The 12,361-nt window shown below is 43.0% G+C and overlaps 1 protein-coding gene across 2 annotated transcripts in view; it reads left to right on the top strand.

Moving 5' to 3' along the window:
- GADL1 (glutamate decarboxylase like 1) overlaps positions 1-12,361 on the top strand; it is a 386,628-nt gene that overhangs the window by 290,240 nt on the left and 84,027 nt on the right. For both annotated transcript variants that reach the window (XM_077491458.1, XM_077491459.1), the window contains 2 exons: positions 1,326-1,377; positions 5,831-5,920. In XM_077491458.1, the coding sequence (XP_077347584.1) occupies positions 1,326-1,377; positions 5,831-5,920 (142 nt within the window). The remainder of the gene's footprint in view (positions 1-1,325; positions 1,378-5,830; positions 5,921-12,361) is intronic.

Raw genomic sequence — 12,361 nt, 5'->3', positions numbered from 1 at the left:
TTTAATGCTATTAAAATTCACATTTTGTATTTAAATCTTCAGCTTCTCTAACTTCCTAAAACTGTCATAAAAATACAATGACAGCCTAAGGGCGCTCTGTACATCATTCATGCCCCCAGAAAAGTAATTGCTTCTGAGATTGGCTGACCAATTTCATCAAGAGTCTCCACAAAGCTTCAAGTAAAGTTTTAGGCACCCCCCTACAGAAGAAATCTAAATTTTGTTGAGACATCCCCCTAGCGCTTGTTGCAGATTTCCTCATCAGAACACTGTGAGTGTACCAGGTGAATATAACGAAGGCAAACCCTCCCTTGTAGGAATTATTGTGGAAAGCACATCATAAGACAAACAGCTATTTCTACAGTAAGGAAAAAGGTAGGACCCTCCTACAAAGTTTATTGAAACCCTTGAAATATACATACATCACCAATAGGGGATGGTTTGTTAATCAACAATTGTGGAGTTACACGTTAGCCAGTTTACTGTTACCACTGTATGTAGTACATTGGTGGCTTTAGTGGTTTTTACACACATTTCCATCCACTGTAAATCTGACAAGTTGACTGTCAGCTGTTAGGTGGAGGCTTCTATACACCTTGGTAACTGGTATCTGCATGCAGTATTTAGCTGTTTTCCTGGAGGTTGACTTAAGCCGGATATGCATGGATCGAAATTCAGACGGTTGAGCAGAGATCGAGTTGAGTACAGTCAGCCTGTCTGGATTTTCCCAAGCAATTAATTCCTAGCATGGCTTGCAACACTAATAAATATGTTCTTCCAGCAAGAAAGGCTCTGCACTGGTAGAACACAATAGCGCTGCCTTTAAGCAATCTATGGCCTGCCTTACAGTATCTAATAGTGTCTGGTACTGGCTTTGCATATCAGCATAGCTAGGAAAATAAGTAGAAGAGATCCTGGTTGGTTTCTTATTTCATTTCAAAACCTTGCTTTTAATTAGACAAAGGTCACTCTTTAATAAGTCTGAGTTTGCATCAGCTCCAATTGCAGAATGTACAGTAGCTTATGTTTTTATTTTATTGAAACATTTATGAAGTATTATGTGAAAATTGCATTCACTTCTAATTTCTGGTGTCTTTGTAAGTGTAGAATTTCTTCATATTTCCTCGTTCTATGGCATTTTATATTCTATGCATATTCTTTCCTATCTCATTATGTTCATGTAACAATTAGAAGTAAAGTTACATACACGCCTTAGGGTTCCACGTTCTTCTTAATATTCACCTGATGTCCGTAAAAAATGGAAAGGATAATGTTCCATACCCCTGGCCATCACATATAAGCTGTCATTTTCCTTTATTTTGCAGATATCTAGCAAATGAAATCAAGAAAAGAGACGGGTTTGAACTTCTCTGGGAGGTGTGTAATGTTTTTTCTCTTTTATCTTTTAATTAAGTCATTCTACTAATGTCAATTTAAGTGATTTGATCTCAAAATGAAATACTTGAAATAAAACACTAATAATTTATTACAAAATCAAAGAGCATAGTGAGGCGTATGCTTTAGAACCCAATTATTATACAATGTTTTAATAATCTGACTAAACTACAGTGTTCAAAACTAGTACATGGCAGGTTAATATGAGCAATATGAACCACATTCCCTTTTCTGAACTAGGTCATGTCATAAATGAAATCCCAAATTTAAGTTTGGCACAGACCTCTCCATTGCTAGTTTCAGGTTTTATAAATCCCAAAAGGGCCCCTCAAAATAAATGAATGACACTAAATCATCTTGGGTGTGATGTCACCCAAATAACACTATAGTATAGTATTTTAGCTGAATAGGTAATCACCCAAATGATCAACCAGGGGGAAATTGTAACCTGCAGTTTACTAAACAGGTGTGAATTTAGAAACAATAATGCACCATAGGTTCAGGGTGTAAAGAAACATGCATATGCTGTAAATCAAACGAGGAAAATGTTCCCAAAATCGAAATGCATCAGCATTCATGACAACTGGTCAAAGTTTGACTATTGAAATTAAATTTTTTAAACATACACTATATTACCAAAAGTATTGGGATGCCTGCCTTTACACGCATATAAACTTTAATGGAATCCCAGTCTTAGTCTATAGGGTTCAATGTTGAGTTGGAAGAGAAGAAAGTGCCAAACCGGCATAATGTAGCACAATTTATTAAGCAAAAATACTCACAAGTGGATGATGGAGAGAGAGAGGATGACAGTCCGCAATGGATTGTAATGAGCTGGGAGCTGTTTGATTGTCCTTGGTGGAGATGAAAGTTGGCTGTGGTAGGGAGCAAGATGAGCCTGAACATGCAGGGAGACCAGCGGCCCTGTGTGGCCATGATGGTATATCCAGAAATCAGATGTCCACCCAAAGATGATGTGTCCAGCTGGAGTAGTGAGAGGAGCTGTCCGTCCAACTGCTGTGTGCGCCACTTGGAGCGGGTTTTGGATATTTCTGGATATACTATCACAGCCACACAGAGTAGTCTGACACCGGTCCCTTGCACAAACTCCAGGCTCATTCTGCTTCCCACCACAGCCAGCTTTCTTCTCCACCAAGGACCACCACACACCTCCCAGTTCATTACAATCCACTGCGGACTGTCATCCTCTCTCTCCCCCTCACCCACTTGTGAGTTCTATTTGTCTTATATGGTATTTTACTTAATAAATTGTGCTACACTATGCCGGTTTGGCTATTTTTTCCCTTCCCTTCCTATTTTACAGATTGTGGATTTCCAGCCCACAAATGAAAGCAGCCTTGCCAGCACCACAGTGTCAGCCATGTTCTACTAATTTACATGTTTATTCCTATACCTCCGGGAATAAGTATCTTTCAATACTTCTTTTTTTACCTGGTATATGTTATTTTATCACTATAGGATGGGCACAGTGTTAGTGCTGTAGTGTTTTTTTAGTTATGGTTCAATATTGGGTTGGCCCATTCTTTGCAGCTATAACAGCTTCAACTCTTCTGGGAAGGATGTCCACAAGCTTTTAGAAGCGTGCCTATAGGAACGTTTGACCATTATGTTAGAAGATCGTTTGTGAAGTCAGGCACTGATGTGGACGAGAAGGCCTGGATCACAGTCTTTGCACTAATTCATCCCAAAGATGTTATATAGGGTTGAGGTCAGAATTCTGTGCCGGCCAGTCAAGTTCCTCCACCTCAAACTGGTTCATCCATGTCTTTATGGACCTTATTTGTTCACTGGTGCATAGTCATGTTGGAACAGGAAGGGGCCATCCCCAAACTGTTCCCACAAAGTTGGGAGCATGAAATTGTCCAAAATGTCTTGGTATGCTGATGCCTTCAGTGTTCCCTTCACTGGAAATAGGGGACCAAGCCCAACCCCTGAAAAACAATCCCACACCATAATCCCCCTGCACCAAATAATTTGGACCGATGCACAAAGCAAGGTCAATAAAGACATTGATGAGTGAGTTTGAGGTGGAGGAACTTGACTGGCCTTCAGAGAGTACGAAATATTACACGTTGTTTTTGGTGATAGACATTTACTATAGGCATTGGAATTAAGGGGATTTCTATAAATAATGGTTTACACTTTGAAACACAAAGTATTTAAGGTATACAGTAGATATACACATAATGCTTTATTATTTTTCAGCACAACATCTTTTACTTTACATATACTATTGGTATACCTTTGGTGTGGGAACACATAACAGTTGTTTGCAGCCATGGGCATTTTACATTTCAGAAGCACACTAGCACTATAGTTTAGTAGTAGTGACACAGAAATCATATCGCATTAATTTGTTTAAGCATGTAAAATACTTCCTCCCTTAACTATCATTTTTTAAGATGGTGAAAGGGTCTCTTTAAAGCACCATGCTACAAAACCAAACAGAACAGGTTAGATTTTATACTTTTGCATTGTTTTTCAAATTAGGAAAGAAAACGCATGACCTGCTCCTGGTTACACCAAACATGTGGGCTGGTATCCGACGGACTCAAGTCAGACAGGCTAAAAATTGTGAAAACTGTTCGTCTTTGTGCTAGTCCGATGGACTTAATACAATACAAGGGCAGCTATTGGCTACTGGCTATTGAACTTCCTTGTTTAGTCCCGTTTACGTTCTCACGTTCACAACAAATGGACTTTTGAACGGACTTAGTCCGGTCGTGTGTGCCCAAGTCCGTTTTGTTAAGAAAGTCTGTTGGACCTCCGCCGAAAGTCAGTCGGGAAGACCGTTTGACCTAGTCTGTCGAAAAGTCCGGTCGTGTGTATGCGGCATAAGCAGGCATGTACTGGCCATTGGGACTACAGGGGGTTTCTCGGTGGGCCGATGGCTCAGTGGGCCAGTAAGGTGCAGTCCTGGAGCCACTTCTCTCTGACAGTAAGTGATTGTGATTTCACACCTGTTAGGAGGAGCAGCTGCCGTCACTTCCTGGAGAGAGCATTAGGCTTTCTGCTCCCTCCAGCCTGCAGAGGCAGATAGACAGCTGGCAGACGTTCCATCCTCTCTCCCCTTATCACTTGTCACTATCACATGACTGGAGAGAAGAACGAGAAGCTGTCTTTAAAACTGTGAGTAAACGTGGGAGGGGGGAGGAGAGGGAGGACACTCTGATGTAAGGGGAAGTGTTGATGGAGACACTCAAAATTAAAGTGGGCCGGCCATGATGAAGTCCAGGGCCAAATTTTTGTCCCAGTCCAGCCCTGGGCATAAGTCACACATAAATCCTCACTATAGGCTACCACCAAAGGCACCAAAATTCCCGTTGTCCAAAACGTTGTGCTGTTTTAGAAGAGCTACTGGGATATGCATCTGTATTAAGTGGTCCAGTTCTTAGAGAAAAATATATTATTTTATTGGCTTCATCTGTCTAGATGAAGAATCAGTTATCTAACTCCGCCCCAAACTCTTACCAAGCATTAGGGCGAATGCATTCACTTTTCTGTATATTTATTTAGCATACTCCAGCCAAATGTTAATATTAAATGCTATAATATGTCACTCTCATGAGATATTATTGTAGAATTATGTTGGTCTATGGGTCTTTATCCTAATCATGCATCACTACCTACTGTAAGTGAGTCTCTGGCTCAAAACAAACATGCAGTAGAGAAGTTCAGACTTCAACAGCTGCTGAATGAATGAGCATGTAGTTCAGACCCAGGGACTGTATCTTCTAAAAGCAAGTCAGCAATTCCAATAGTATTCATTTTTTTTATTTACTTTTTTTTCCAGTTTAATAAAAGATTATCTAAACCCAAGATGATGTAGAAAAAATGTAATGTATTGCAGCTTACCAATCCTTAGATGGCATCGCTGTATTATTATTTTGTTTCTTCTTTCATGATTTTATTTTTAAGTGTAATTTATTACCTGTTGATCTAGCCAGTAGCATGCTTCTTGTTCTTGGATGGCAACACTCACTTACTGTACTGTATCTGTGGAGGTGTAACATAGTCACCATAGGATAGGAAGTGTATTAGGACAAAAAAAATCCCCCCCCCCCCTCCACTTATCTATAGCAGGTGTTTTTTTAGTCCACAAAAAAAGGATTTAGGTTCAGAGCACCAAAAGTTACAAGGACATCTTGGTTTTGATTTGTATCAACAGGTATTTTCCTGCAGAACATGTACTTAGTTTGAGGGAAAAAAATAAAATAAAACAAATGCAGCCAACACATTTAAGGTCTAGTGCGATGCAATAAATTACATTTTTGCTTTTTTTTTTTTTTTAGTTTAGGCAAACTTTACAGCTTTATATTTATGTTCTGCTGTTATATTTTCTGAGCAGAGAGAAATGATAATTACTATTTTTCTATACATTTTACAGTTTAACATGTTTGTTTTTCTTTTACAGCCAGAGTATGCAAATATATGCTTTTGGTACATTCCGCCAAGCTTAAGAGACATGGAGAAGGGACCAGAATACTGGCAGCGTCTGAACCAGGTAATACTAAATTCCATCAAAGTCGTAGCTATAAAAGAAGAAAAATACAGGAAATTTGTCATTGTTTATAGCTTATTAAGTTTTTGCTTCCCCCATGTGGTAAATGTGAATGAATGCAAGCCACTAAAAGAGAAGAATTCAGTAAATGTTTCTGCGCAAACTATATTTACATATTTATCAGGTATATGGATCCTTTTCTAGCGTTAATCAGCTTAGATTGTAGAAGGTTTATATAAAAAATTAAAACTGATTAAAATGGAATTTTAGAATCAGCTGTGATTTGTTGTTTTCAACATCAGGATTATATTGCCATATCTTTATTTTACATGAATGATTCATGTGAACTCTATTAGGCTCACAAAATAATACAAAATGTGGTAACCTATGACAATCAATGATTGCACCACAATAAAACTGAATTTAGTTGGTTACATCATTGTGCTCTATGCACTGTTTTAATAATTCAGTCTGTTTATTTATTACACAAAGTTGTTTTACTATACAGCCATGTTTTTAAGGACAGAGTCTTAGCATACAAAGGCTATGTGGGAAGCCAATTTTTCAAAAATGTGTTCTTCCATTACCAAAGCCATCTAATAGATTTGTTTTAGATACAATTCTTTGATCTGGGGTTTGGCTTTTTTTTTTACTTAAAGTTTTATTGGGTATTACATATTTTACATGCACAGTACAGAAGTTTTAAGACAATGCTGATGTAGTACAGCGGGTGCATAACAGAAAAAACAAAGCATGTACAGTCTTTTCATAATATTCTCCAGGAGTTATATATCGACAGTCCGGGGTATCAATCCTATTGGGGGGAGGGGACATGGGAAGAGTTTTAATTGGGTAGTATGTAGCTTTAACCAGCAGGTAAGTTGAGCGGAGGAGGATGTGAGTTAGCAAAGAGGCTAGTGTCATCAGATGTCAGGTCATGTCCAGGTTGGAGTAGATTAACCAGGGGGCCCAGTTCTTTTGGAATTTGGTTAGGTTTAGGCTTGCTTTGGAGATTTTGGGTGAGAACTTGGTGTACCACCTGAATAGAGGGCAAAGAGTTGCTGTTCCAGTTTCTGGCTATAGAGAGCCTGGCCGCAATTAGGATGTGTGTGAGGACAGCTTGGTATAAGGAGTCTCAAGCCTCTAGTCCCACTCCAAGTAATGCTAGGTCAGGTGTGATCTTCGTGGAAATTTCTGTGAGATTGTAGAAAAGGGTTTGCATAGATTGCCAAAAGGGAAGGAGCGAGGGACAGGACCACCAGATATGTACTGTAGATCCGGTGCCTCCACATTCCCTCCAGCAGCCAGGTGGATGTAGGGGCAAGAACCAGGCTAATCTTTTAGGTGTGTAGTACCAGTGTGAGAGGCATCTGGAAACTTTCAGGGTGAAGCAAGAAGCTTGGTGCCAGGATGTTAGGTCTTTCGAGAAATTTAGGGTTTGTTCCCATTTCTCCATTGAAAATAGTTTCTTGGGATTCTGTGTGAAGTCAAGTGCCTTGTAGAAATGTGAGGATCCTTTAACATGGATTGCAGGTTTCTCATATCTTTGGATGATGTCTGTGGTGAGGGAATGGTCCGACCAGGTGATAGCGGCCAGGGCATACCGCACTCTTAGATACTTGAAGAAGTCCTTGTCAGGGATGATATATTTTTTTATGGAGATCGTGGAAGGGACAGAAATTTTATTGTGTAGGATATCCCCAATTGTGGTGGCTCCGGCGCTATGGACAGGTCAAAGCATAGGATTTCTAGCGATGTTGGGGGAAAAGTCTCCACAGCTTCTTTTGAGAGTCCATTTGATTGCTGAAGTATTGAGCTCCATATTTTGATTGTTGAATTTATTGGCTGGGTCATTGTGAGGTTTACTAGGTTTTGGGATGGTAACAATAAGGGCCTCTAAGGATTCTTTTGGGATGTTTCCTGTCTGCATAATACGATAAAAATTATTTAATTATTTTAAAAGAATTTCATAGATGGATAGAATATCTGCATAGGTTTTGAAGTATTCATTCCAGTAGCCATCTAGATTGGAGCTTTGTGTAGGGGTAAGGAGCAAATAGTTTTTTATAATTTCAGTTTCAGATATTAGAGCATTAAGGTCCACTAGTTGGTCAGGGGTTAGGGTAGGTAGGAAAACTGGAGATTTGAGTGGGCTCAGGATTAGGAACTGCTGTGGAGGTGTTTAAGTTATACAGGGATGAGTATAAGTCCCTGAAGCAGTTTGCAATGTCTTTTGGGTTGCTAACCCTATGTCCTTGCGCCGTGTGCATGTATGGAATCTTAGAGACGGCTGCTTTCCTTTTCACTTGTTTGGCTAGGAGAGCACCTGGTCTATTTCCCAACACGCACCAATTAACGTTTAGTCATTTAATGTGGTAGTCAAACGAGGCATAAAAAGAAGGTGCAGAGTTCTTCTCTAAGGCTGTGTAAACATGCAGTATCTACATCGTTAGGGGAGGTTTTTTTTGATTTTTCAAGTTGTCATATCTGATAAAGAAAGTTGTTATATTTCTCAGCTCGCATACATTTTTCATGGGCCCCAAGCTTGAGGAGAAGTCCTCTCATGAAGGCTTTGTGTGTGTTCCATAGCAGTACATCGTTCGATACAGAGTTCACATTATGAACAAAATAATTCAGTAGTTCAAAAATAGTTCCTGCTTGATCTTTTCCTGGCACTTGGGTTGGGATAAAATGAAGGTATTCATACGTAACATGGTGGAGCGTTTACCGTTCTGTGTGATTGAGATAGTGACCACACAGAACATAGCACACTTTGTGCCAGCGGTGTTTGATAACTGAAAGATAATGAATCAAACAGTTAAGCAAAATATAACATAATAGTCCACTATCCGGGGCTCAGGTCAGATTAGCCGTGGAAAACTAGACAGCGAGTGTAAGGCAGCGGAATCGGTATCCAGGTACTTTGTAAGGCAAGAGGCCAATAATTTATCAGGTTTTGTGGGTTGAGTTGTTACTTGGAGGTCTTGCAGTTGGTGGGGGTGCCAGGCCCCAATTGTGCAGCATTTTGTAGCAATCTTTCAGGGATGTAATGGTGACCTCTTCGTTCTGGTATGTGACCAGCAATTTGCTGGGGAAACCCCAGTGGTAGACAATGTTGTGGTTTTACAGTACCGCAGTAATGGGGGTAAATTCTTTCCTCATCTTAGATGTTGCAGCAGAGAGGTCCTGGTATAGAGTTATTCCTACATGGCAGCCAGGTTTTCTGTATCCAGTACCGGCTGGACATCTTGTGCCTGTGTGTGAGGTGGGGGAGGAGAGCAGCCGCTCTCCCAGGCGCCAGCTGGCTGTGCTTACCCACTGACTGCATGAAGAATTCAGTCAGATGGCAGGGGCCTGGTGTCTTGTTCCTCCTGCGGGACATAGCCTGGAAACTGTTCGGTATGTGTGGCCCCTTTTGGGGTTGAAGTCAGCTGGCTATGTGGCTGTGAGCCGCTGTGGGGACCCAGTGTGGTAAGGAGCTCTAAAGCCGAGCGCCCATCGCAGTCAGCGGCAAGTGTGTCGGGACTCTACAGGTTAAAGGACCGCATAAATAGCTGCAGATGGACACCGGTGGCAAGAAAAGCACCCTGAGGCGATTCAGTTCGTATAGGTAGCGCTATACAAGTCATTCATTCATAGGACACACCCTGGATTTGGCTTAGAACAAAAATGCACATGCAGAAAGATGTATGAACAGTGACAAATGCATATGGGCATTTGCTGACAGATAAACTATGCTGAAGGATGCAGTTAAGGACAGATGCACACAAACTTTTACTGGGCACTGTATGACTTTAGCAGGGTCCTGGTAAATTAACCAGTTGCCGACCGCCGCACGACGATGTACGTCGATAGCATGGCACGGGCAGGCATATTGGCGTACATGTACGTCCCTTGCCTCCCGCGGGTCGGGGGCCCGATCGGGCCCCCGCCCGGTGCCTGCGGCGGTCGGTATTCGTGCGGGAGCGATCCCGGACGAGGGGACGGCCATTCGTTCATGGCCACCCCCTCGCGATCGCTCCCGACGAATAGGAATCCCCCGTGACATCACTTCCTCTCCTGTAATGTAAACACAGGAGAGGAAGTGATGTATTCTCTCCTCCGTGTCGGTATTTTTCGTTCCGACACGGAGGAGAGCGGATCGGTGAGTTGCACCAACACTCTACACACACAGTAGAACATGCCAGGCACACTCACACCCCCCCTTTACCCCCCGATCACCCCCCCAATTACCCCTGCCCCCCAGTCACAGTGACACCAATGTCATTTTTTTTTTTTTTTTTGCATTGGTGTCATTTGTGACTGTAATAACTGTTAGGGCAGTTAGAGTTAGCCCCCTTTAGTTCTAATGTACCCCCCTAACCCCCCCAATAAAGGTTTAACCCCGTGATCACCCCCCGTCGCCAGTGTCACTAAGGCTGGGTTCACATTGCAGCGGTTTATGAGAACGAATGTGATTCGCACCGCACTGCAGTGCAAATCACATCCGATCTCTGTGCGATTCGAGTTCAGCCATTCGCCGCACCCGCCGCACCCGCCACACCCGCCGCACCCACCGCAAATTCGCACGGGACCCTTTTTTTGGCTCGCAGCAGAATCGGATCGCATGGGTGTTCACACCATGCGATCCGAGTTTGCAGATCGCACTGCGATATGCGAACTGATCTGGGGGTGTCAGTAACATTTCACTGACACTCCCAGCAGTTCGCATAGGGCAGTGTGAACTGCCGCCGGGAGGCATGCGATGCGGGAACCCGCCGCGGATTCGTGGCGTTCCCGCATCGCTCCAGTGTGAACCCAGCCTAATAAGCGATCATTTTTCTGATCGCCGTATTAGTGTCACAGGTGACGCTAGTTAGGCAGGTAGGTATTTAGGTTCGCCGCAGCTTTTTATAGCGCCGGGGACCCCCATATACTACCGCATAAAGCCCCCTGATTGCCCCCTAGTTAACCCTTTCACCAGTGATCACCATATAACTGTTACAGGTGACGCTGGTTGGTTAGTTATTTTTTATAGTTTCAGGGCACCCGCCATTTATTACCTAATAAAGGTTTAACCCCCTGATCACCCGGCGGGTGTCATTTGTGACTAATAACTGTTAGGGCAGTTAGGGTTAGCCCCCTTTAGTTCTAAGGTACCCCCCTAACCCCCCCAATAAAGGTTTAACCCCGTGATCACCCCCCGTCGCCAGTGTCACTAAGGCTGGGTTCACATTGCAGCGGTTTATGAGAACGGATGTGATTCGCACCGCACTGCAGTGCAAATCACATCCGATCTCTGTGCGATTCGAGTTCAGCCATTCGCCGCACCCGCCACACCCGCCGCACCCGCCGCAAATTCGCACGGGACCCTTTTTTTGGCCCGCAGCAGAATCGGATCGCATGGGTGTTCACACCATGCGATCCGAGTTTGCAGATCGCACTGCGATATGCGAACTGATCTGGGGGTGTCAGTAACATTTCACTGACACTCCCAGCAGTTCGCATAGGGCAGTGTGAACTGCCGCCGGGAGGCATGCGATGCGGGAACCCGCCGCGCATTCGTGGCGTTCCCGCATCGCTCCAGTGTGAACCCAGCCTAATAAGCGATCGTTTTTCTGATCGCTGTATTAGTGTCACAGGTGACGCTAGTTAGGCAGGTAGGTATTTAGGTTCGCCGCAGCTTTTTATAGCGCCAGGGACCCCCATATACTACCGCATAAAGCCCCCTGATTGCCCCCTAGTTAACCCTTTCACCAGTGATCACCATATAACTGTTACAGGTGACGCTGGTTGGTTAGTTATTTTTTTATAGTTTCAGGGCACCCGCCATTTATTACCTAGTCTCACTAGTGTACCCCTAAATTTAGGGGTGTCTACTTTCCAAAATGGGGTCATTTGGGGGGGGTTTGTGCCATCTTGGCATTTTATGGCCTTCAAAACTGTAACGCCCTTAGAAAGCCTGAAGGCGGTGCTTGGTTTTCGGGGCCCCGTACGCGGCTAGGCTCCCAAAAAGTCCCACATATGTGGTATCCCCGTACTCAGGAGAAGCAGCAGAATTTATTTTGGGGTGTCATTTCACATATGCCCATGGCATGCGTGAGCAATATATCATTTAGTGACAACTTTGTGAAAAAAAAAAAAAAAAAAAAAAGTTTGTAATTTTCCCGCAACTTGTGGCAAAATATAAAATATTCCATGGACTCAACATGCCTCTCAGCAAATAGCTTGGGGTGTCTACTTTCTAAAATGGGGTCATTTGTGGGGGTTTTGTGCCATCTTGGCATTTTATGGCCTTCAAAACTGTAATAGGTAGTGAGAAGTGAACTCAAAAATGTACGCCCTTAGAAAGCCTGAAGGCGGTGCTTGGTTTTCGGGGCCCCGTACGCGGCTAGGCTCCCAAAAAGTCCCACATATGTGGTATCCCCGTACTCAGGAGAAGCAGCAGAATTTATTTTGGGGTGT

Source organism: Lithobates pipiens, unplaced genomic scaffold (assembly GCF_037356315.1).
Source record: "Lithobates pipiens isolate NorthernLeopardFrog02 unplaced genomic scaffold, aLitPip1_a1.2 Scaffold_19, whole genome shotgun sequence".
NCBI classification, from domain to species: Eukaryota; Metazoa; Chordata; class Amphibia; order Anura; family Ranidae; genus Lithobates; species Lithobates pipiens.
Note: the sequence above shows the minus strand (reverse complement) of the source record. Positions and strands in the feature narration are given on the sequence as shown.